At 41.3% G+C, this 26,972-nt stretch overlaps 1 protein-coding gene across 5 annotated transcripts in view; it reads right to left on the bottom strand.

Annotated features, from left to right (window-relative positions):
• NDRG3 (NDRG family member 3) overlaps positions 1-26,972 on the bottom strand; it is an 85,599-nt gene that overhangs the window by 38,325 nt on the left and 20,302 nt on the right. For 3 of the 5 annotated variants that reach the window (XM_060030834.1, XM_060030838.1, XM_060030835.1), the window contains 2 exons: positions 25,661-25,762; positions 11,223-11,258 (listed from right to left, as the gene is read on the bottom strand). In XM_060030834.1, coding sequence (XP_059886817.1) covers positions 11,223-11,258; positions 25,661-25,717 — 93 coding nt within the window. In that variant the 5' untranslated portion in view covers positions 25,718-25,762. Of the gene's footprint in view, positions 1-11,222; positions 11,259-25,660; positions 25,763-26,637; positions 26,660-26,972 lie in introns of those variants that run through there. The other 2 variants (XM_060030836.1, XM_060030837.1) reach the window with 2 other exon arrangements.

The raw sequence follows: 26,972 nt of genomic DNA, 5'->3' as shown, positions 1-26,972 counted from the left end.
CCCCTCTGCGGCATGTGGGATCTTCCCGGACCGGGGCACGAACCCATGTCCCCTGCATTGGCAGGCGGACTCTCAACCACTGCGCCACCAGGGAAGCCCCTCCCCTAGCCTTTTCCCTCAAGTTACAGGTAAAGATCTCTTCTCTTAGCAGTGAGGCTGCTAAGCTGGAAGGATGTGAATTTTGGGCAGTTGGCAGCCGTCAAGCCCGTGCTATGACAGAGCTTGTCAGAGAAATAAACCCTCTAGTGACAGGGGAAAAGGGAACTGAGATTGGGGGTGGTGATAAAAGGCCTTAGCTTTTTCTATAAGATTCTTTTTTTTCTCCCCAAATGAGAATAAAGTCACCTCTACCTTTAGTACTTAATCTCACCCTTACCCCCCCCCAAAAAACCCCACAAAATAAAACCAAAAGGGGAGACTGATTCAAGATGGCGGAGTAGAAGGACATGCTCTCACTCCCTCTCTCAAGAACACCTGCATCACAACTAACTGCTGAAAAATCACTGACAGGAAGACACTGGAACTCACCAAAAAAGATACCCCACATGCAAAGACAAAGAAGAAGCTGCAATGAGATGGTAAGAGGGGCGCTATCACAATAAAATCGAATCCCATAACTGCTGGGTGGGTGACTCACAAACTGGAGAACACTTATACCACAGAAGTCCACCCACTGGAGTGAAGGTCCTGAGCCACACATCAGGCTTCCCAACCTGGGGGTCTGGCAACAGGAGGAGGAATTCCTAGAGAATCAGACTTTGAAGGCTAGCGGGATTTGACTGCAGGACTTCAGCAGGACTGGGGGAAACAGAGACTCCACTCTTGGAGGGCACACACAAAGTAGTGTGTGCATCGGGACCCAGGGGAAGGAGCAGTGTCCCCATAGGAGACTGAACCAGACCTACCTACTGGTGTTGGAGGGTCTCCTGCAGAGAAGGGAGGCAGCTGTGGCTCACCAAGGGACAGGGACACTGGCAGCAGAAGTTCTGGAAAATACTCCTTGGCGTGAGCCCACCCAGAGTCCACCATTAGCCCCACCAAACAGCCCGGGTAGGCTCCAGTGTTGGGTCGCCTCGGCCAAACAACCAACAGGGAGGGAACGCAGCCCCACCCATCAGCAGGCAAGTGGATTAAAGTTTTACTGAGCTCTGCCCACCAGAGCAACAGCCGGCTCTACCCACCACCAGTCCCTCCTATCAGGAAACTTCCACAAGCCTCTTAGATAGTCTCATCCACCAGAGGGCAGACAGCAGAAGCACGAAGTACAATCCTGCAGCCTGTGGAATGAAAACCACATTCCCAGAAAGATAGACAAGATGAAAAGGCAGAAGGCTATGTACCAGATGAAGAAACAAGATAAAACACCAGAAAAACAACTAAATGAAGTGGAGATAGGCAACCTTCCAGAAAAAGAATTCAGAATAATGATAGTGAAGATGATCCAGGACCTCGAAAAAGAATGCAGGCAAAGATCGAGAAGATGCAAGAAATGCTAAACAAAGACCTAGAAGAATTAAAGAACAAACAAACAGAGATGAATACAATAACTGAAATGAAAACTACACTAGAAGGAATCAATAGCAGCATAACTGAGGCAGAAGAACGGATAAGTGACCTGGAAGACAGAATGGTGGAATTCACTGCAGTGGAACAGAATAAAGAAAAAAGAATGAAAAGAAATGAAGACAGCCTAAGAGACCTCTGGGACAACATTAAATACAACAACATTCGCATTATAGGGGCCCCAGAAGGAGAAGAGAGAGAGAGAAAGGACCCGAGAAAATATTTGAAGAGATTATAGTCGAAAACTTCCCTAACATGGGAAAGGAAACAGCCACCCAAGTCCAGGAAGCACAGAGAGTCCCATACAGGATAAACCCAAGGAGAAACATGCCAAGACACATAGTAATCAAACTGGCAAAAATTAAAGACAAAGAAAAATTATTGAAAGCAGCAAGGGAAAAACGACAAATAACATTACAAGGGAACTCCCATAAGGTTAACAGCTGGTTTCTTAGCAGAAACTCTACAAGCCAGAAGGGAGTGCCATGATATACTTCAAGTGATGAAAGGGAAGAACCTACAACCAAGATTACTCTACCCGGCAAGGATCTCATTCAGATTCGATGGAGAAATCCAAAGCTTTACAGACAAGCAAAAGCTAAGAGAATTCAGCACCACCAAACCAGCTCTACAACAAATGCTAAAGGAACTTCCCTAAGTGGGAAACACAAGAGAAGAAAAGGACCTACAAAAACAAACCCAAAACAATTAAGAAAATGGTCATAGGAATATACATATTGATAATTACCTTAAATGTGAATGGATTAAATGCTCCAACCCAAAGGCACAGGCTTGCTGAATGGATACAAACACAAAACCCATATATATGCTGTCTACAAGAGACCAACTTCAGACCTAGGGACACATACAGATTGAAAGTGAGGGGATGGAAAAAGATATTCCACGCAAATGGAAATCAAAAGAAGGCTGGAGTAGCAATACTCATATGAGATAAAACAGACTTTAAAATAAAGAAGATGTAACAATTATAAATATATATGCACCTAACATAGGAGCACCTCAATACATAAGGCAACTGCTAACAGGTATAAAAAGGAAATAGACAGAAACACAATAATAGTGGGGGACTTTAACACCTCACTTACACCAATGGACAGGTCATCCAAACAGAAAATTAATAAGGAAACACAAGCTATAAATGATACAATAGTCTAGATAGATTTAATTGATATTTATAGGACATTCCATCCAAAAACAGCAGATTACACTTTCTTCTCAAGTGCACAGGGAACATTCTCCAGGATAGATCACATCTTGGGTCACAAATCAAGCCTCAGTAAATTTAAGAAAATTGAAATCATATCAAGCATCTTTTCTGACCACAACGCTATGAGATTAGAAATCAATTACAGGGAAAACAACGTAAAAAACACAAACAGGGCTTCCCTGGTGGCGCAGTGGTTGAGAGTCTGCCTGCCGATGCAGGGGACACGGTCCGGGAAGATCCCACATGCCATGGAGCAGCTAGGCCCGTGAACCATGGCCGTTGAGCCTGCGCATCGGGAGCCTGTGCTCCGCAACGGGAGAGGCCACAACAGTGAGAGGCCCACATACAGCAAAAAAACCCACAAACATATGGAGGCTAAACAATACGTTACTAAATAACCAAGAGGTTACTGAAGAGATCAAAGAGGAAATTAAAAAATACCTAGAGACAAATAACAATGAAAACACGACCATCCAAAACCTATGGGATGCAGCAAAAGCAGTTCTAAGAGGGAAGTTTATAGCTATACAAGCCTATCTCAAAAAACAAAAAAAAAATCTCAAAAAAACAATCTAATGTTACACCTATAGGAACTAGAGAAAGAAGAACAAACAAAACCCAAAGTTAGCAGAAGGAAAGAAATCATAAAGACCAGAGCAGAAATAAATGAAATAGAAACAAAGAAAACAGTAGCAAAGAACAATAAAGTTGAAAGGTGGTTCTTTGAGAAGATAAACAAAATTGATAAACCATTAGCCAGACTCATCAAGAAAAAGAGGGAGAGGACTCAAATCAACAAAATTAGAAATGAAAACGGAGAAGTTAGAACAGACACTGCAGAAATACAAAGCATCCTAAGAGACTACTACAAGCAACTCTATGCCAATAAAATGGACAACCTGGAAAAAATCGACAAGGATGTCCACTCTCACCACTAGTATTCAACATAGCTTTGGAAGTCCTAGCCACGGCAATCAGAGAAGAAAAAGAAATAAAAGGAATACAAATTGGAAAAGAAGAAGTAAAACTGTCACTGTTTGCAGATGACACGATATTATACATAGAGAATCCTAAAGATGCCACCAGAAAACTACTAGAGCTTATCAATGAATTTGGTAAAGTAGCAGGATACAAAATTAATGCACAGAAATCTCTTGCATTCCTTTACAGTAATGATGAAAAATCTGAAAAAGAAATTAAGGAAACGCTCCCATTTACCATTGCAACAAAAAGAATAAAATACCTAGGAATAAACCTACCTAGGGAGACAAAAGATCTGTATGCAGAAAACTATAAGACACTGATGAAAGAAATTTAAGATGATACCAACAGATGGAGAGATATACCACGTTCTTGGATTGGAAGAATCAGTACTGTGAAAACAACTATACTACGCAAAGCAATCTACAGATTCAATGCAATCCCTATCAAATTACCAATGGCATTTTTTACAGAACTAGAACAAAAAATCTTAAAATTTGTATGGAGACACAAAAGACCCCGAATAGCCAAAGCAGTCTTGAGGGAAAAAAAATGGAGCTGGAGGAAGTCAGGGAGTCAGACTCCCTGACTTCAGACTATACTACAAAGCTACAGTAATCAAGACAATATGCTACTGGCACAAAAACAGAAATATAGATCAATGGAACAGGATACAAAGCCCAGAGATAAACCCGTGCACCTATGGTCAACTAATCTATGACAAAGGAGGCAAGGATATACAATGGAGAAAAGACAGTCTCTTCAATAAGTGGTGCTGGGAAAACTGGACAGCTACATGTAAAAGAATGAAATTAGAACACTCCCTAACACCATACACAAAAATAAACTCAAAATGCATTAGAGACCTAAATGTAAGACTGGGCACTATAGAACTCTTAGAGGAAAACACAGGAAGAACACTCTTTGACATAAATCACAGCAAGATCTTTTTTGATCCACCTCCTAGAGTAATGGAAATAAAAACAAAAATAAACAAATGGGACCTAATGAAACTTAAAAGCTTTTGCACAGCAAAGGAAACCATAAAGACGAAAAGACAACCCTCAGAATGGGAGAAAATATTTGCAAACGAATCAATGGACAAAGGATTAATCTCCAAAATGTATCAACAGCCCATGCAGCTCAATATTAAAAAAACAAACAACCCAATCCAAAAATGGGCAGAAGACCTAAACAGACATTTCTCCAAAGAAGACATACAGATGGCCAAGAACACATGAAAAGCTGCTCAACATCACTAATTATTAGAGAAATGCAAATCAAAACTACAATGAGGTATCACCGTACACCAGTCAGAATGGGCATCATCAGAAAATCTACAAACAACAAATGCTGGAGAGGGTGTGGAGAAAAGGGAACCCTCTTGCACTCTTGGTGGGAATGTAAATTGATACAGCCACTATGGAGAACAGTATGGAGGTTCCTTAAAGAACTAAAAATAGAATTACCATATGACCCAGCAATCCCACTCCTGGGCATATACCCAGAGAAAACCATAATTCAAAAAGACACATGTACCCCAATGTTCATTGCAGCACTATTTACAATAGCCAGGTCATGGAAGCAACCTAAATGCCCATCGACAGACGAATCGATAAAGAAGATGTGGTACATACGTACCACATCCGATTCATATACAATGGAATATTACTCAGCCATTAAAAGGAACGAAATTGGGTCATTTGTAGAGACGTGGATGCATCCAGAGACTGTCATACAGAGTGAAGTAAGTCAGAAAGAGAAAAACAAATATCGTATAGTAATGCATATATGTGGAACCTAGAAAATGGTACAGATGAACCAGTTTGCAGAGCAGAAATTGAGACACAGAAGTAGAGAAAAAACCGTATGGACATCAAGAGGGGAAAGCGGCTTGGGGTGGTGGCGGTGGTGTGATGAACTGGGCGACTGGGAATGACATGTATACACTGATGTGTATAAAATGGATAACTAATAAGAAAATAAATAAATAAATAAAAAATAAATAACAGTCATAAAAAAAGAAAAAAAATCCAAAAGGGGACGGGTATGCATCTCAAGGGGAGGACCTGTGAACAAAGGCCATCAGAAAGGAAAAGCACAAAGCAGAAGGATGGGTAGGTCAGCAATAATTCTAGTTTTCCTGGGAGTGGGTGGAGTGTACAATGGGAAGCAGTGGGACAACAGGCTGAAAGGGGCACTGGGGCCACAATCACATCCTTCAAGGCAAGGGGAGGAGCGTGGAACTGGTCAAGCTCTCTAACAGACTGTAGCAGGTGGCTGAATCCCAGATGTCTCCAAACACCTCTCTTCTGTGGAAGGCACTTTCAGTTATTTACTTCACTGAATTCTTATTTTGTAATAGCGCCCATTCAGCAAGTGACCTGCAAGAGTTTAAAGCTGCTTATACCCCTTTAGAAGTGGCAGTCACATACATACATTTGAACTGTGGCACAAAAAACCAGTCCTCACAGTAGAGTTCTATAAATCAGTCCTCTTAAGAGCTACTGCAATTAAACAGCCAGCATGAAATTACTCAGCCCTTGGCCAGGCCTGGAGTTCTTCTCCTAGGAGCAAGAACTCCATTCTTGAGTTCACTCCATCATCAGCAAATTCTACAGGAATGATATATTGTGGCAGACAGCAGCTTTTCACTTTCCATTAATATTTCTTGAGTACCCCTCTGGTGGAAGTGGAAGGCAATTTGACAAGATATGCCAAGAGCCTTAAATGTGTTCATTCCAAGAATCCATCTAAGGAAATAATCCAACGTGTACATATAATTTATGCACAGAAATGTTCAGTGAACTGAACATATTATAAGCAATCTAATTTCCAAAAATAATGGAATAGTTAAGTCATGGGATAGCCATATGATGAAGTAACAGGCAGCCATTAGAGATTTTTTTTTTTTGGCTGCGCCACGTGGCTTGCAGGATCTTAGTTCCCTGACCAGGGACTGAACCCGGGCCTTGGCAGTTAAAGCACCAAGTCCTAACCACTGGACTGCCACGGAATTCCCCATTAGAGATTATTTTTATGCAAGTTTTAAAATGACATGTAAATGAGATTGTGTTCTAATATTAAGTCAGAAAAGGAGATACATAATTGTACATCCAGGGTGACCAATTATATAAACTTTAAAAATTATATTTTAGAAAATAAAATACAGGGACTTCCCTGGTGGTCCAGTGGGTAAGACTCCAGGCTTCCAGTGGAGGGGGCCTGGGTTCGATCCCTGGTCGGGGAACTAGATTCCGCCTGCGTGCCGCAACTAAGAATCTGCATGCCACAACCAAAAAGCCTGCCTGACACACACACACACACAAAAAAAAAGATCCCTCGTGCGACAACTAAGTCCCAGCACAGCCAAAATAAAAATAAATAAATAATATAAATAATATAAATAAATAATACACACAGACATACATCTCAACACTGAACACGTTAAAATGGTTGCCCCTGGGTTGTAGGACTGTGAGCTTTTCTCTAGCTACTTTATAATTCTCTGTGCTCTCCAAATATTCAACTATGAGCACGTACTCTTTTGATAACCAGAATATAAAAGTAAAAACTGGAAAGAAATAAAATACGGTCATCCCTAGGGAACAGGATTATAGGAAACCTTTATTTTCACACTTTTCTGCATTTTCTAAATTTGATTATACACAAGTGTTATCTTTTAACATATTTACTCATGTGATATACACACATTAAATACTACATGTGAAGTTTTAGAAACATGTGAGAAATAACAATGATGATATTTATACAAACATAGTGATCACAAGTTCATAAGTGTGTGTGCATGTGGAGAAGTACTGGAAACGTCCATGGAGAGAGCTGTGTGAAAATTAAAAGCAGTTTTGTGTACTTTTTAACAAAAGTAAACATTGGTCCCCCCCCCGCAGTATTTTATCATGAAAACGTTCAACCATATGCCTAAGTTGAAATACCTTACAGTGAACATTGGTATACCCACCACCTGAACTCTACCATTAACATTTTACTATACTTAATTATCATGCATCTATCCGTCTATCCATCCCTCTAACCGCCTTATTAATCCATCTTTTTTTTTTAAAGTTGAGGTACCGTTGATTTACAGTATTATATTAGTTTCAGGTGTACAACACAGTGATCCAAAAGTTTTACGGATTATACTTCATTTAAAGTTTGTATAGGGCTTCCCTGGTGGCGCAGTGGTTGAGAGTCCGCCTGCCGATGCAGGGGATACGGGTTCGTGCCCCGGTCCAGGAAGATCCCACGTGCCGCGGAGCGGCTGGGCCCGTGAGCCATGGCCGCTGAGCCTGCACGTCCGGAGCCTGTGCTCCGCAACGGGAGAGGCCACAACAGTGAGAGGCCCGCGTACCACAAAAAATAAATAAATAACGTTTTTATAAAATATTGGCTATATTTCCTATGCTGTACAATATATCCTTGTAACATTTATCTATATATAGTAGTTTGTACCTCTTAATCCCCAGGTATAATTATTTTTTAAAGCAATATATCACAAACACAAAGAAGCTATATAGCATTTGTCTCAGCTCTAATTCCAAATTTTTAAACAATCTCATAAGGAGAAGAAAATTAAGCAGCACTGAAGTAGATAAACGGACAATAAGCCTGCCGATTCACTGCTTCAACTGGCAATAGGTTTTCTCCTTTTACAGCAATTCTAAGCATGTCACCTCTAAGCACCCCTCCCCTCATTACTCTTATATCCCAATACAACTGCTTTTGGCCTCAGGGGAGCTATAGAGCAATGAAGTCACTACGACAATCAAAGAACCAAGAGAAATGGTACAATTTTAAGTATATTTTCAATTATTGGGGGGAAAAAAAAAGCATGTAGGTGATTAGTAAAGGAAACAGAGGGGGAAAAGGCAGTTCAGACTGAAGTTACGATCTCTCATGGTTGTGATGTTAGGATAACTTCCTGGAATATCATCAAAGATTCCTTAAAGATTTCTCTGAGGCAAGACAGAGACCAGAAGAAAGCCCAGATTAACTGGCTTCAGTTAGCCCCGTGCCACATTTATGCTAATGAACACCACCAATGTCAAGGCTGAATGCCTTTCCATTAAGTGACAATGCCAGTGGGCGGCTTTAAATTTGTTCTGCTTTGTCTCCTAAGAATGTCCAGTGGTCTCCGGGAAGCCTTCAGGCCAACTGGGCCACTCTAGATGTCTCACGGCACAGTTCCTACTTCCTAGGCCTTCTATCACCTGTCACTAGACTCCTGACCCAGATGCCCCCAGTCTCCAGAACACCACATAAACCTTTAACAAAGAGACAGATGAGAATGAAGAGCATTCATGAGTGTTGAGAGAAAAAAGAAGGGCCTATGATATTTTCTTCTTTAGAACACAGAGAACCTACACATTCATAACCAGTAACAGACATGTGACAAACAGTGACAAACATTTGCCATCATTCTATTTGTATCAGAACTGAACTAGAAGTTATATTTGATGAGGCCAGAACATGTTAATATATTAGAGCTTCACTCAAAACATCAAGAATTTTTGCCAGACTATTTTCAAGCCTTTATATTAAAAAGTGATTGATAATTATATCTCTAAAACTCAATTTCATTTATATCTAAGTATGTTTATGTGTGAAAAAAAAATCCTGAAGTATATATACCAAAATATTAACACTGGTGAAATAACAGGTGATTTATATTTTTTTGCTTTTTGGTATTTTCTTATCTATTTTGCAATAAGCACATAATTTTTTAATATTCCATTTTTTTGAAGGGGGGGTGCTCAATTTGATGAAAATAAATGCTTCCACACTTTTAGGCAGGAATATATATACTACTTCTGGAATTCCTCACCTTGAATTTTACTGTCATCCTCTCTCAAATGATCTCCTTCTAGGTAAATTATATCAAATGTTAACAGCAATCAAGTTAAACTGGCGGGCCTCTCACTGTTGTGGCCTCTCCCGTTGCGGAGCACGGGCTCCAGACGCGCAGGCTCAGCGGCCATGGCTCACGGGCCTAGCCGCTCCGCGGCATGTGGGATCTTCCCGGACCGGGGCACGAACCCGTGTCCCCTGCAGCGGCAGGCGGACTCTCAACCGCTGCGCCACCAGGGAAGCCCGACTTCTTGTTTTTGAGTAAGGGTCTATAGCAAATGATTCCCTAACAGCACTTGGCTGATTATGTTGTATATGTAATTATACCAAATAGTCACACCAAGAGGTGTTTGGCACTGGGATTAAAAAGTCTGTAACAAGGAGCCTGCCCCTTCTAAAGTGAGTCTCAGTCTCATTTGTCCTGCCAAGGAGCCTCAGCTTTACACACAACTCAACTCCTTGCCACATCTCAGCTCTGGACATTCCCAGCTGAGAAAGAATGGACAATGGATTCAGGACAAAGGGGGTTTTTCAACTCCAATTCCACCCAATGGCAAGTTATGAAATGTGATTCTCAATTTCCTCATCTCTAATAAAAACCACCTAATGATATTGTTCCAAGCACTAGAGTTGATGTATGTTTAGTATCTACAGTAGGTACCCAATAAATTATTATGATATAACTGGTTTGCCTATGAGACAGATATTAGTTCTTCCTTTTGATTCTAATGCTATATGGAGAGATTCCACTGTACTTAACATAACTTAATATATCTGAAAATAACTATCCGCCTGTGGGTATACAAGTTGGGTGAATCCTGGACACGAGGAAGTTGGCTTCCCTGCACCTTCCTTTCCTGCCTAGTACCCTCTGAGTCTACTTCATGTTGCCTCTGATAGCCACTCTTATGACATCTACCCCAAAAGTAGGAGAGTCAGGCTGCACGGGCTTATAAGGTTCCCATTTCCATACTCCTTCCTCCCATTTCTTTCAGGGCCAGGCAACAGATAAAGTAGGAAGATGGAGGGAGGGTTGCTGGTTCACTTTATTGATTTTCAAATTGGCAATAGAGATATAGGCAAAAGCAGACTAAGACGAACAATATCATTTAGGAAAATACTAATGAGCCAGGTTGAATTTTGCGTTTCCAAAGATAAAGCCAAGAGATATCTGCATTTTATATTAATAACACTTAATGTGTCTTTTTCTTTTAGGAAAAGATTTTGTTGTTGGTTAAGTCTCCCCTCAAAATACCCCTCCCCTGCCTTCTCTGCAGTGAGGTGACAACCATTTGATACCTGTAACTAGGGTTTCCAATAACATTTGAGGAAAGGAGATCTTAATTACAAAGAGAAAACCCCATCCAATAACCTACAACCACAGAACAGGTACCTGGCAGGCAACTGTTGAACACAATAGCAAATCACTTTAAATAAACTTGATCCAATGACCAAAAGAACATGAAGGCGTCATGATTAGCTACGAAGAGAGATCCACCTCTACATAACACCACCAGCACAGGGAGGGAAGCACTGTAGAGATCCTGTACACAGCCCTCCTTGGTGTTTGTACAGTCCTTACCTGACAGTCAAAGTCCTGGAAGTTTCGTGTACCATTCTGTCAACAGAAGGCAGAAAACACAGTCAGTTTCCCCATGTGGCTTCCCCAAATGTGCAGCAAATTCAGTTCACAGTGAAAGCAGTGCATGTGCAGCCTCTTGGTTGCCATAAAACTAAAATGGTTCTCATCAATGGGCTTCAGAGGAGGCCGGTGGGTTCCTAACGTGTGTTAGTAAAAGGTGAGCCTTTAGAGGTGGGGCTACACTTTGGCAGCCTTCCTGTGAAGATGAAGGAAAGGAGCCTGGTTTCCCAGTAAAGCCTGTAACTTCTTGTCTCCCTACCTAAGGAGAGCAGTGAGAGAGAGTAAAACATGGATCAGAGTCTGAGAGCACATTCACAACCCACACGGGAGGTACCTGGGAGGAAAGGAGCTAGAGGCCAACCCTGAGACATGCAAAGGAAGGCAGGAGCCAGAGTGCCCGGGACAAGGAAGCAAAGAAAGGATTAAGAAGAGAACAGGGACTTCCCTGGTGGCGCAGTGGTTGAGAATCTGCCTGCCAATGCAGGGGACACGGGTTCGAGCGTTGGTCCAGGAAGATCCCACATGCCGTGGAGCAACTAAGCCTGTGCGCCACAACTACTGAGCCTGCGCTCTAGAGCCTGCGAGCCACAACTACTGAAGCCCGCGTGCCTAGAGCCCGTGTTCCACAACAAGAGAAGCCACCGCAATTAGAAGCCTGCGCACCGCAACGAAGAGTAGCCCCGGCTCTCCTCAACTAGAGAAAGCCCACGCCCAGCAATGAAAACCCAACACAGCCAAAATAAATTGAAAAAGTGTCTTTAATTAAAAAAAGAAAAAAAGAAGAGAACAAAGATATAGGTGGATCAGAAATGGAAGATCTGAAATTTAACAAGGAAGAAAGGCGGTGTCATTGAAGGAGGGAAAGAATGATAAACAGGGTTCCTAATACACTGGTATATCCCAGGAAACTGCTAATAGGAAAAAGGACAAATCATTGAATCGTTTAAAAAGTAAAACACAGTCAAAAGATGCAAGGAGAATTCACGAAGCTTCTAAAAGGAGACTGTATCATAGTAATGTCTGATTGCCAAAAAAAAAAAAAAAAATCAATGGCAATGACTCAGAGGCATTTTGTAGCATTTCAGATGCCAGAGTTGCAAGAGTATGACATAAGAGTATAAAAAGGGTAATGAGCGATGTGTTTGGGAGGAAAAGAAAACCTTCTGACTTGATTTTTCATAAAGTAAAAGCTCCTGCCCAGAAAAAAACCCCTCTCATTAGTTAGAAACTGTGTTATATCTGTCTACAACGGCTTCCAGAAGGTGTGGAGCTATAATAATTATCAGCACCTTCCCCAAAGCTGCCCCTCTGGAGAAGATCAAGAAATCTGATGCCAAGGGAGTACTAAGCAATCCCACCCCCCTTCGAGAAGATCCTCTTAGAAACAGCTCTGTATCCTACCACCTTATTTCTGTAAAGGTGGCAGTAAAGTCACAATAGATTACCCATCACAGAGAGACTGCAGATGACACAGAGGACAGAGAGTGGTGGAGGCAGCCGGTCTGAGGTATTAGTCCCGGCATGAAGCCAAGTTCACAAAGTCAAGTCTGATGCAGTCACAGCGTGGAAAGACAACTAAGATGCCACGTAGATGGGACTGGGTAGCACATTTCCAAGGAATGCCGCCCTTGGTAAAAAGGATCACAGAGTTCCCTAGCTCCCCACTAGCCCCATACAATTCCTGAGAACTCCTTCAGAGAAGTCATTGTGTTTAACATCTAGTTAGACGATGAGAAGCAGGAGGAAGGGCCCTCTCAGGGACTAGGGTAGATCGTTGTAGTAGGATATAAATGACCAGCCAGTGAGCCCCTGATCCCTGATTCAACTTGCATCTTCCACCACATACAGCACAGGGCCGGGTATAAGTTAATATATATTTATAAAATGAATAAGTCAATATAACAAAATTAAATGCTGAAATATTTCTGTTAAGACTTTGGGTCGAAAACAACAAAAAATTCCACTGCATTCCAGTTTAAGACATGATATGGTTATTAAATGATAAGAAAGTAGGCTACAGAATGGTCTTCCAAGTTTGACCTCATCTACATTAAAATATGCACTAAAAAAGACTAGAAGAAAAATACCAAAACACTAACAATAGCAGCTGTTTCTAAATAGACAGATTATGGGTGATTACAATTTTTTTTATACTTTTCTACAATGAGCATATAATTTACCTTTTGTAATTAAAAACTTAGAAAAAAAGGATTTGGTATAGCACAAAAAATATGTTTGCCGGGACTTCCCTGACAGTCCAGTGGTTAAGACTCCACACTCCCAATGCAGAGGGCACAGGTTCAATCCCTGGTCAGGGAACTAAGATTCCGCATGCCGTATGGCGAGGCCAAAAAAAAAAGTCTGTAACTTAGTATTTTGTAATATACAACTTAAAGATTCATTTAATCTTTTGAGGAATAATTTATAATGATGTCAAAACAGACCATATTAGAGCTTCAATCCTACTGGGCTCCAGAGGTTCCTTTACAGATTATTTAGAAAGATTAGGGAAAATCGCTCTAGTCTAAACTAAAATCTTGGTCCTGGAACACAGAAACACAAATTCTGATGAGTAATTTGAGAAGCAGCTGTCCCTGTATGCATGAATTCCCTAACTCACTATCATGTGATCACAGTCATGAAGCATTTCGTGAGGCCCTGAAGCCTGAGAAGAGCACAAAGGGAAATGCCAAAAGCAGAAAGATGTAATTCTCTCCAAAAACCAAAGTGATCTTTTCTTTGTTGAGAACCTAGCAAAAAAACAATTCCACGGGCTTCCCTGGTGGTGCAGTGGTTAAGAATCCGCCTGCCAACGCAGGGGACACGGGTTCGAGCCCTGGTCCAGGAAGATCCCACATGCCGCGGAGCAACTAAGCCCGTGTGCTACAACTACTGAGCCTGTGCTCTAGAACCTGCGAGCCACAAGTACTGAAGCCCGCGCCTAGGGCCCGTGCTCCGCAACAAGAGAAGCCACCGCAATGAAAAGCCCACTCGCCGCAACTAGAAAAAGCCCACTCGCAGCAACGAAGACCCAACACAGCCAAAATAAACAAATAAAATAATAATAAAAAAAAAATTCCATGTTCCTTATGCAATGTACAGAGCTGTACACAGCTTGACTCCCAAAGAAAAGGTACTAATAATCAGAGGAAGACTATATAACACTTGTTTTCTTGGCTTTTTTTTTTTTTTCCTCAAAGGGATGCCAGATCCTCTTGGAGAATGGCTCCAGGCGTCATGAGTGATTGATCATCCTGGAGAAAGGATATGACTGGGTCAGTCTGACAGTGTTTGGCATCCAGAGTTTCTTTTTCTTCTATTTTTTTTAAATTAATTGATTTTTTTATACAGCAGGTTCTTATTAGTTATGCATTTTATACCCATCAGTGTATACATGTCAATCCCAATCGCCCATTCATCACACCACCCCCCTACCCCCGCCGCTTTCCCCTCTTGGTGTCCATACGTTTTTTCTCTATATCTGTGTCTCAATTTCTGCTCTGCAAACCGGTTCATCTGTACCATTTTCTAGGTTCCACATATATGTGTTAATATGCGATATTTGTTTTTCTCTTTCTGACTTACTTCACTCTATATGACAGTCTCCAGATCCATCCACGTCTCTACAAATGACCCACATTTGTTCCTTTTAATGGCTGAGTAATATTCCATTGTATATATGGACCACATCTTCTTTATCCATTCATCTGTCGATGGACACTTAGGTTGCTTCCATGATCTGGATATTGTAAATAGTGCTGCAATGAACATTGGGGTACATGCGTCTTTTTGAATTATGGTTTTCGCTGGATATATGCCCAGGAGTGGGATGCTGGGTCATATGGTAATTCTATTTTTAGTTCTTTAAGGAACTTCCATACTGTTCTCCATAGTGGCTATATCAATTTACATTCCCACCAAGAGTGCAAGAGGGTTCCCTTTTCTCCACACCCTCTCCAGCATTTGTTGTTTGTAGATTTTCTGATGATGCCCATTCTGACTGGTGTGGGGTGATACCTCATTGTAGTTTTGATTTGCATTTCTCTAATAATTAGTGATGTTGAGCAGCTTTTCATGTGCTTCTTGGCCATCTGTATGTCTTCTTTAGACAAATGTCTATTTAGGTCTTCTGTCCAGTTTTGGATTGGGTTGTTTGTTTTTTTAACTATTGAGCTGCATGAGCTGTTTATATATTTTGGAGATTAACCCTTTGTCCGTTGATTTGTTTGCAAATATTTTCTCCCATTCTGAGGGCTGTCTTTACATCTTGTTTATGGTTTCCTTTGCTGTGCAAAAGCTTTTAAGTTTCATTAGGTCCCATTTGTTTATTTTTGTTTTTATTTCCAGTACTCTAGGAGGTGGATCAAAAACGATCTTGCAGTGATTTATGTCAAAGAGTGTTCTTCCTGTGTTTTCCTTTAAGAGTTTTATAGTGCCCGGTCTTACATTTAGGTCTCTAATCCATTTTGAGTTTATTTTTGTCTATGGTGTTAGAGAGTGTTCTAATTTCATTCTTTTACATGTAGCTGTCCAGTTTTCCCAGCACCACTTATTGAAGAGACTGTCTTTTCTCCATTGTATATCCTTGCCTCCTTTGTCATAGATTAGTTGACCATAGCTGCGTGGGTTTATCTCTGGGCTTTCTATCTTGTTACATTGATTTATGTTTCTATTTTTGTGCCAGTAGCATATTGTCTTGATGACTGTAGCTTTGTAGTATAGTCTGAAGTCAGGGAGTCTGATTCCTCCAGCTCCGTTTTCCTCCCTCAAGACTGCTTTGGCTATTCAGGGTCTTTAGTGTCTCCATACCAATTTTAACATTTTTTGTTCTAGTTCCGTACAAAATGCCAGTGGTAATTAGATAGGGATTGCACTGAATCTGTAGATTGCTTTGGGTAGTATAGTCATTTTCACAGTGTTAATTCTTCCAATCCAAGAACATGGTATATCTCTCCATCTGTTAATTTCTTTCATCAGTGTCTTATAGTTTTCTGAATACAAGTCTTTTGCATCCCTACGTAGGTTTATTCCTAGGTATTTTATTCTTTTTATTGCAATGGTAAATGGGAGTGTTTCCTTAATTTCTCCTTCAGATTTCGCATCATTAGTGTAATGGAATGCAAGAGATTTCTGTGCATTAATTTTGTATCCTGCAACTTTACCAAATTCATTGATGAGCCCTAGTAGTTTTCCGGTGGCATCTTTAGGATTCTCTATGTATAGTATCATGTCATCTGCAAACAGTGACAGTTTTACTTCTTCTTTTCCAATTTGTATTTCTTTTATTTCTTTTTCTTCTCTGATTACCATGGCTAGGACTTCCAAAACTATGCTGAATACTAGTGGTGAGAGTGGACATCCTTGTCTCGTTCCTGATCTTAGAGGAAATGCTTTCAGTTTCTCACCATTGAGAATGATGTTTGCTGTGGGTTTGTCGTATATGGCCTTTATTATGTTGAGGTAGGTTCCCTCTATGTCCACTTTCTGGAGAGTTCTTATCATAAATGGGTGTTGAATTTTGTCAAAAGCTTTTTCTGCATCTATTGAGATGATCATATGGTTTTTATTCTTCAGTTTGTTAATATGGTTGATCACACTGATTTACATATATTGAAGAATCCTTGCATCTGGGGATAAATACCACTTGACCATGGTGTATGATCCTTTTAATGTGTTGTTGGATTCTGTTTGCTACTATTTTGTTGAGGATTTTTGCATCTATATTCATCTGTGATATTGGTCTGTAATTTTCTTTTTTTGTAGTATCTTTGTCTGGTTTTGGCATCAGTGGGATGGTGGCCTCATAGAATGAGTCTGGGAGTTTTCCTTCCTCTGCAGTTTTTTGGAAGAGTTTGAGAAGCATGGGTGTTAGCTCTTCTCTAAATGTTTGATAGAATTCACCTGTGAAGCCATCTGGTCCTGGACTTTTGTTTGTTGGAAGATTTTTCATCACAGTTTCAATTTTATTACTTGTGATTGGTCTGTTCACATTTTCTATTTCTTCCTGGTTCAGTCTTGGAAGGTTATACCTTTCTAAGAATTTGTCCATTTCTTCCAGGTTGTCCATTTTATTGGCATGGAGTTGCTTGTAGTAATCTCTTAGGATGCTTTGTATTTCTGCAGTGTCTGTTCTAACTTCTCCGTTTTCATTTCTAATTTTATTGATTTGAGTCCTCTCCCTCTTCTTCTTGATGAGTCTGGCTAATGGTTTATCAATTTTGTTTACCTTCTCAAAGAACCAGCTTTTAGTTTTATTGTTCTTTGCTATTGTTTTCTTTGTTTCTATTTCATTTATTTCTGCTCTGATCTTTATGATTTCTTTCCTTCTGCTAACTTTGAGTTTTGTTTGTTCTTCATTCTCTAGTTCCTTTAGGTGTAACGTTAGATTGTTTATTTGAGATTCTTCTTGTTTCTTGAGGTAGGCTTGTACAGCTATAAACTTCCCTCTTAGAACTGCTTTTGCTGCATCCCATAGGTTTTGGATCATCGTGTTTTCATTGTCATTTGTCTCTAGGTATTTTTTGATTTCCTCTTTGATTTCTTCAGTGATCCCTTGGTTATTTGGTAATGTATTGTTTAGCCTCCATGTGTTTGTGTTTTTACATTTTTTTCCCTGTAATTGATTTCTAATCTCATAGTGTTGTGGTCAGAAAAGATGCTTGATATGATTTCAATTTTCTTAAGTTTACTTAGGCTTGATTTGTGATCCAAGATGTGATCTATCCTGGAGAATGTTCCCTGTGCACTTGAGAAGAAAGTGTAATCTGCTGTTTTTGGGTGGAATGTCCCAAAAATATCAATTAAATCTACCTGGTCTATTGTGTCATTTAAAGCTTGTGTTTCCTTACTAATTTTCTGTTTGGATGATCTGTCCATTGGTGGAAGTGAAGTGTTGAAGTCCCCCACTATTACCGTGTTTTTGTCTATTTCCTTTTTTATACCTGTTAGCAGTTGCCTTATGTATTGAGGTGCTCCTATGTTGAGTGCATATATATTTATAATTGTTATATCTTCTTCTTGGATTGATCCCTTGATCATTACGTAGTGTCCTTCCTTGTCTCTTATAACATTCTTTATTTTAAAGTCATTTTATCTCATATGAGTATTGCTACTCCAGCTTTCTTTTGATTTCCATTTGCATGGAATATCTTTTTCCATCCCCTAACTTTCAGTCTGCATGTGTCCCTAGGTCTGAAGTGGGTCTCTTGCAGACAGCATATATATGGGTCTTGTTTTTGTATCCATTCAGCAAGCCTGTGTCTTTTGGTTGGAGCATTTAATCCATGCACGTTTAAGGTAATTATCGATACGTATGTCCCTATGACCATTTTCTTAATTGTTCTGGGTTTGTTTTTGTAGGTCCTTTTCTTCTCTTGTGTTTCCCACTTAGGGAAGTTCCTTTAGCATTTGTTGTAGAGCTGGTTTGGTGGTGCTGAATTCTCTTAGCTTTTGCTTGTCTGTAAAGCTTTGGATTTCTCCATCGAATCTGAATGAGATCCTTGCCGGGTAGAGTAATCTTGGTTGTAGGTTCTTCCCTTTCATCACTTGAAGTATAGCATGCCACTCCCTTCTGGCTTGTAGAGTTTCTGCTGAGAATCAGCTGTTAACCTTATGGGAGTTCCCTTGTATGTTATTTGTCATTTTTCCCTTGCTGCTTTCAATAATTTTTCTTTGTCTTTAATTTTTGCCTGTTTGATTACTATGTGTCTCGGTGTGTTTCTCCTTGGGTTTATCCTGTATGGGACTCTCTGTGCTTCCTGGACTTGGGTGGCTGTTTCCTTTCCCATGTTAGGGAAGTTTTCGACTATAATCTCTTCAAATATTTTCTCGGGTCCTTTCTCTCACTCTTCTCCTTCTGGGACCCCTACAATGCAAATGTTGTTGAGTTTAATGTTGTCCCAGAGGTCTCATAGTCTGTCTTCATTTCTTTTCATTCTTTTTTCTTTATTCTGTTCTGCAGCAGTGAATTCCACCATTCTGTCTTCCAGGTCACTTTTCCATTCTTTTGCCTCAGTTATGCTGCTATTGATTCCTTCTAGTGTATTTTTCATTTCAGTTATTGTATTGTTCATCTCTGTTTGTTTGTTCTTTAATTCTTCTAGGTCTTTATTCAGCATTTCTTGCATCTTCTCGATCTTTGCCTGCATTCTTTGTCCAAGGTCCTGGATCATCTTCACTATCATTATTCTGAATTCTTTTTCTGGAAGGTTGCCTATCTTCATTCATTTAGTTGCTTTTCTGGGGTTTTATCTTGTTCCTTCATCTGGTACATAACCCTCTGCCTTTTCATCTTGTCTACCTTTCTGTGAATGTGGTTTTTGTTCCACAGGCTGCAGGACTGTAGTTCCTCTTGCTTCTGCTGTCTGCCCTCTGGTGGATCCAGAGTTTCTGAATGACGTTCATTAGCTGGTCCTCAGTTGAGCGTGGTCAACTGAAGCCAATTCTCTGAATTCATTAAAAATTCAATACTACTGGGGACTTCCCTGGCAGTCCAGTGGTTAAGACCCTGCACTTACACTGCAGGGGGGCTCGGGGAACTAAGATCCTGCATGCAACGCAGCATGGCCAAAAAAAGAAAAATTCAGTACTACTCACTAGGTAGATTCTGGAAGGAGAAAGACCTCCTTGGGGACTTATTTGTCTCTTATATTTGTGGTACAAGGTTCCACTCCAACAAAACTTCCAAAAGTTTCAGGCTCTGTGTGCTTTCTTTTTATTTTCTGTCCATTTTGAATATACCATTAATTCCATGTTCAGAGAGATTCTTGCACTAAGCAGACTTAAGTAGCAGAAAGGGATTCAAGAAAAAAAATTTTTTAAATAGAATAATGTGGAGGAAGGGAAAAAAAAGAATAACTCAAGGAAAAAGTCATTACTGCAAGTTGCAGTCAAGGTAGAAGCCAACTAAGGGGAATGTTTCCTGGCGGAGGCTCAGTGCCAAATGCAGAAGGTAAATGAAGCAGCTCAAGAAAGTGAATTAAAAACAAGTAATTCTCTCAGTTCAAGGCTGGAGAATAAGCAGAAAGCAACTGAGAATACATCAGTGTATGAAGAGAAGTATGAAATAAGGCGGGGAAGGTAAGGAGGAAAGTTTGGAAAACAAGGAACTGCTAGAGAGAAGAGAAATGTAATTTCCCAACATGAGATCTAGTCAATGAACAGAGCTGTCAAAAGACAGAAAGCAACAATATAATGGAAAGACAAGATACAGAAGACCTTAGAACCAACTACCAACAGGAAGAGATTTGGGGCAAATGTACCTGTTCTGTGAACTTGATTGGGGGGGGGGGGGCTGTGTCTGATTCACCACTCTATTCCCAGTTCTGGCACTTAGTAAATGCAATGAATATCATTTTGGAAGAGATTAAGAGCATCTCAAAATAGAGATACTCAATTTGAGTAAGAAATGAATACCAAAGAGGAAGCGTTACCTGCAATTGATGAGTTCGGAACTAAAGTGAGGAGGAGTCGTTACAACAGTAAAAGTTTTAGAAACAAGCTGATTAAAAACAGTCAAAGAGAATAAAATATGGCATTTCTACTAAAAAAGGACAATAATCCTTTTTGGATTACTGTAGAAAGGAGAAAGATGGGGAATTGTGCAAGCAATGCTGCACTTCACAAATACTCTTTAATGAAAATGTCAGTAAATCTGTGGGGGGTTTTTGTTTTTGTTTTTAATTTATTTATTTAACTTATTTATTTTTGGCTGCCTTAGTTCTTCGTTGCTGTGCGCAGCTTTCTCTAGTTGCGGCGAGCTGGGGCTACTCTTCGTTGCAGTGCGCAGGCTTCTCATTGCACTGGCTTCTCTTTTTGTGGAGCACAGGCTTTAGGCGCACGGGCTTCAGTAGTTGCGGCATGTGGGCTCAGTAGTTGTGGCTCGTGGGCTCTAGAGCACAGGCTCAGCAGTTGTGGCACACAGGCTTAGCTGCTCCATGGCATGTGGGATCTTCCCGGACCAGGGCTCGAACCCGTGTCCCCTGCACTGGCAGGCGGATTCTTAATCACTGCGCTACCAGGGAGGCCCTGTGTTGTTTTTTTAAAAGAGACGTTGGCATAAATCCTTTGGCCTGTCTCTGTTGTCCTGCAGGTTACAAAAATGCTCATCCCTGGGTTCTCCCTGCTTCCTCTTATAATATCCTCCCTTAGGGTTTTCCTCACTTTCTACTGTAACAACCAAAGCAAATAACTTGTTTCTGTTCCCCCCACTAAGTATTTATTCCCCTTCTTGATAGGTCCTCAATTTTGCTGAAGCCAACTGTGTTCTACTATTTATTTTCTCAAGCCTGGTCTTCAGCTTTCACAGGCTCGGCAGTATCTGAACTAACATTAGGTAGAGGAGGGCAGGGAAAATGAAGCACAAACCAGCCAGCTCTCCTGCTTGTACAAGGTCTGTTAGGTGAAGAGGTTGGAACAACCAGCTACAAGAGGCAGCATATGGTGGGAAGAGCCCTAGACCCCCTGATCCAGGCTGAAGTCAACAGCTGTGGGGTCTAGTCCCGGCTTCAAGACACCAATGTTAGACAAGTCATATAACCTCTCTGAGCCTCATCTGTAAAATGCAGCTAAAAATACCTTTAACTACCTACTTCACAAGAGGTCAGGAGATTCAAATTAGATAGTATTTGTGAAAGTGCTCTGAAAATGGTTAAATGTTATTTTTTTAAAAATCATTTCACATTCCTGTGCGATATCTGCCTCCAAAATAACAAACAGAAGTGCTGGCAGGTGCTTCTTTTCATCACTGGAGCCAAAACAAGCATGGCAAGATTACCCACTTCTTCACCATTCTGAGCCGTCGACAAAATCACAGGCATACTAAAAGTAAATGGGAAAAGTACCAACAAACAACAAGAGAAAAGTTAACAGAAGCCTCGCTTAAAGCTATTTTGAGAATGCTTCCTTATAGTCAGCTCAGGACAAATTTCTGCATTACAGGTTGGGTCTAGACTTCCTTTAGCTCCCTGAAGCCTGGAAGGGCACAGCGATGTCTCTGGCTAAGAGTGTCTATGAGGAGAACGGACAGAAAGATGAAGTGAAATAATAAATGCCTCTAGGCTTCTCCTTAAAGAGAGAGGGCAAGCCTCAGAGGTGATGCCAAAATATCTAGTGTGAACACAGTGGAAAGGCCTCAGGTTGTGGAGCAGGAAAGATTTGGGTTTCAGTCCTGGCTTGGCCACTTACTGACGGGGCAAGCCCATCTTTCAGTCAGATTTTCATCTGCTAAGTGAGGAATACTATCTACTTCAAAGGGATATTCTGATGATTAAAAGAGAGGAGGTATGTAAAGCGCCTGGCACAGAAAAAGTGCTTAATACATAATAGCAGGATAGGCTATTAGGCAAAATAAAACTTCCCCGAAAACAAAACATTTCAAGACATCTCCTATACAAACCTGGAGGCTTATACCCTAATAGCAGTGGTTCTCAAATGGGGAGATTCTGCCCCCCTCGCCAGGAGACATCTGACAATATTTGGAGACATTTTTGGTTGTCATGACTCCAGGGTACTACTGGCATCTAGTGGGTAGAGGCCAAGGATGCTGTTAAACACCCTACAATGCACAGGACAGTCTCCCACAATAAATAATAATCTAGCCCAAAACACTTACAGTGCCAAGATTGAGAATCCTGCCACACAGCAGGGGTCCTTAGGTACACAATCTGAGTAAGCTACTTCAGCTTTCTTAGCCCTAGTTTCCTCATCAGCAATATGCGAATAAATTGACCTGTGTGCCCTACATCGCCAGGCCTTCGGAAGGATCAAATGAAATAGCGGATGAGAAGCATCATCACCATTATACCTTTCAAAATAATGCAGAAGCACCCACTTATTGGGCAAAGGTAGAAGCGCGGATACAGTGGGGGAGCGTGGGGTGTGATGGGGTAGAATTCTTTGGGAATGATACCCTCTAAAGAGGGCCCTCTTGCCAATCTACTTCAGTAAAGCTTGGCTAGAACAGGGGAGTGCTCATGAATAGTGATGGGCTAGAAGCACTTCCCAGGAAGAGGAGGGAGGGAGATAGAGCGTGGGAAGTGGGCACAGGCTTATCAAAGAAGAGCTAACAGATTTGAGGAAGTGAGACAACGCTTGGTATCTTAGACTGCTCAGGCTGCCTGAGTGGCTTAAACAACAGAAATTTATCTTCTCACAGTTCTGGAGGCTGGAAGTCCAAGGTCAAGGTTCCAGCAGGTTCAGTTTTTGGTGAGAGCTCCCTTCCTGGCTTGCAGATGTGTCCTCACCTGGCCAGGAGTGGGAGTGGAGGGTGGATCTTTCTCTTTTCCTCTCCCCCACTCTTCTTATAAGGCCACCAATTCTACTGGATTAGGGCTCTACCATATGACCTCATTTAACCTTAGTCACCTCCTTAAAGGCCTTATCTCCAATAAAGTCACACAGGGAGCTAGGGCTTCAACATATGAATTTTAGGGGAGGGGACACAATTCTGTTCAGAGAACTTGGGCACATATCAGACATAGCTGAGGAATCACTATGGCCTCAGAGATGAGGACCCAGATGTTAATTCAATGCTTTTCTGTGGTTATGGTCACCAAATCTTTTCTTTTCCAGCTTCCTTCTCTACGAGGTATCCAGTCAATTAACTCCTGCAACTCTTTTTTTTTTTTGGCCACGCTGCACAGCATGCAGGATCTTAGTTCCCCGACCAGGGATCGAACCCGCACCCCCTGCAGTGGAAGTGCAGAGTCTTAACCACTGGACCGCCAGGGAAGTCCCTCCTGCAACTCTTCATGTACGTGTCTCAGGCATCCTGTGGACTTCCGGGGTCAACGCAGAATCCTCCTCTTATCTGTGTCCTAGTCCTCAAATGTCTGAGATCCATCAGGTCATGGGTTTCCAACATTGTCTAATCACAATCACTTTAGGCGTGGTTCTCAATTTTGGAAGCTGTTAAAAAAGTTCACCCCAGACCAGTTCAATTAGAACCTCTGGAGGTAGGACTTGGGCATCGGTCATTTTTAAATCTCCCCAAGTAATTCCAATAAGCTGCCAGGGTTGAGGACCACTGATTATAGAGAAGTGTGTGTGTCCTGTCCCCCTCCCCTCAGATTCCAATTTAGTTGTTCTAGAGTGGGGCCCAGGAATCCGTATTTTTAAGCAATTCCCCAGCTGATTCTGACTATCAGCCAGGTTTAGGATAGGTTACTTCCTTCCTGAAGCTAAACTGCCTACCCCCACTTGCCCTGTAACGATTCATTTCTGTGGCTATACATAAGCTTTACAGTTGCAGATTTTATTTCCTTCCTCCTCTTTGTAGCAAATCATTTTGGGGACAGCTCTTCACATGCACCAAAAGACACTGCTTAAAGGAGAGAGTTTTCTGAAAACATGAAGGGAAGCAGCAGAAGAAACCAAATGGGGGTTTTAAAAAAGTGTGCAGCTTGCCAAGGGAGAGAGTAAGAAATCTGGTGAAAGATAAAGGAAGGAGTGGGAGTGGGGTTGGAGATGAGGTCACAGGGACGAAAACGGGGTTGACAGGTTTCAACAGCAAATTAACGAACACACAGTAAGTCAACGGCCCCAGAAGTTGTAGGTGAAGGGCCTTGCTTTGGGCAAAAGAGATAACAGGCAACAGCATCTTCTGGTATAGCCCCTGCCCCCATCTTGACCTCACCCATCTTCACCCTTACTCTCCAACAATACTTCTCTCAGGAAAGGATGCCATGGACTCAACCACACCAAGCTAGAACAGTATTTTAATAGGGGACCATGACAATAAACCAAAAGAATAGGGCTGAAAAGACAGAATTTCAGGCGCATTTACTGAATGGAGAGGGAGAGGAGAGCAGATAAGCCTTTCTTAGCTTTTTGGTAACTCCCACCATCACAGCACTCTTTACTTGCTGAATCCTGGTGGCTATTAACTATGATGCTTATTGTGTAGTTCTCTGACACGAACATAAAAATGAGGTGTATTACCAACATCCAGGCATCCCTGATGAAAACCTCAACGTAGACAGAAAGGTCACATCACAGACTTGACAAATTTTAAAGAGAGCACTGCAGCCTGTGTACATCACCAGCCATGGATGTTAAGTTTTCCTTACAGAAACTGAAAGTCAAGACACTTGGATTCCAAGTCAAACCCACTCTCACACTCTCTGCTTAACATCTCTATCTGTAAAACAAGAAAATTCCAAGGATAACTTGATTGAATTTGGCCAGTGGAAACAAAAGTAGGAAGAAAGGGAGGCAAGACATCAAGAAGAAGGTTAAGCAATATATTTTTTAAAGTATTCTCTCCATAGAAAGTCAAGTTAAATATGTTTTGAGTTAGTTACTATTTAGATAATATAGAAAATGAACTAATCACAGAAGAAAAGACTTACATATATTTTAGTGACAACAGCAGTCTTTACCTTATCATTTAGAAGTGGTTTGATCTCTGTGAGTTGAACATCCTGAAGTTCATCCATGAGGACAGATTAGAGTAGAGGATTCTCAAGAATAAATCAGTAACTCTGAAACAGAAGAGAAGTGAAGCAAAAAGCTTAAACCAGGAGCTGGAAACATAACAGTCACACTACATCCATTCATTCAAATATTAGAGCTTAGTACGTGTCATGCATGGCTCAGGGTGCTGAAGACACATTAGACTAGACGCTTAGGGCAAACAGACTCTAAAGTGGCCTCCGTGATCTCTGTACCTCCTAGCATTCACACCCATGCATAATTTCCTACCCCACCAACTGAGTGTGGGTGGGACCCATGGCTTGCTTTTAGCCATTAGAATATGGCAAAAGTGATGGAATGTACATGAGTATCTGTGTATGATTACATTACAAAAATATTTAACATCTGTCTTGTGGAGAGACACACTTTCCCCTGCTGGTTTTGAAGAAGCAAGTTGGCGTGTTGTGAGAGGGCCATGTGGTAAGAAACAGCCTCCAGCCAAAAGAGCAAGAAACTGGGATGCTCAGTCCAACCACCTGCAAGGAACTGACGGCTGCCAACAACCATATGGGCCTGGGAGTGGATCCTTCCCCAGTCGAGCCTCAGATGAGAAGCCAGCCCTGACCGGAACCTTGACTGCAGCCTTGCAGAGGACCCAGTCAACCCAGCTGGAATCCCAACCCCCTGAAACTGAGATGATAAATGTGTGTTGTTTTAAACCACTAAGGTTGCAGTAATATTTTTATGCAGCAATAGATACTTAATACAATAGCCTTTGCCCTCGTGGAAAATCCATTTTAGTTACTTTGCATAAGTAAGAGAACAACACTGCTCACAGTTACACTTCAGAAAGCAACAGTTTGGAGGGTGGATTAAGGGAGAACAAAAATTGAAGGTTAATGCTGTAGCCTAGGATAAACAGATAAACCAAGGCTAAGCTCACCAGCCTTCACCTGGGGAACCAAAGCAGTAGATGGAGAGTATGGTAGCCAGCCTCCACCATGGCCTCCAATGAGCCCAAGGGTCCTTGACTCCTGATATCTGCACTCATGTGTAATCTCCCATCCAAAAACATCAGGGATGGCCTGTGTAAGTAATAGAATATGGCAGAAGCAACAGTATGTGACTTCTGAAGCGACAATATAAAAGGCATTATAATTTCTGTTTTAAGACACTGTAGTCCTGATTCATCAGCTCTGGGGGAAGCCAGTCCCCATATAGTGAGGACATTCAAATAGCCCTCTGGGGAAGAGCACCAACTTGTCAGAACCAACCTAC

The sequence above is a fragment of the Delphinus delphis genome, chromosome 15 (genome assembly GCF_949987515.2).
Source record: "Delphinus delphis chromosome 15, mDelDel1.2, whole genome shotgun sequence".
NCBI classification, from domain to species: Eukaryota; Metazoa; Chordata; class Mammalia; order Artiodactyla; family Delphinidae; genus Delphinus; species Delphinus delphis.
Note: the sequence above shows the minus strand (reverse complement) of the source record. Positions and strands in the feature narration are given on the sequence as shown.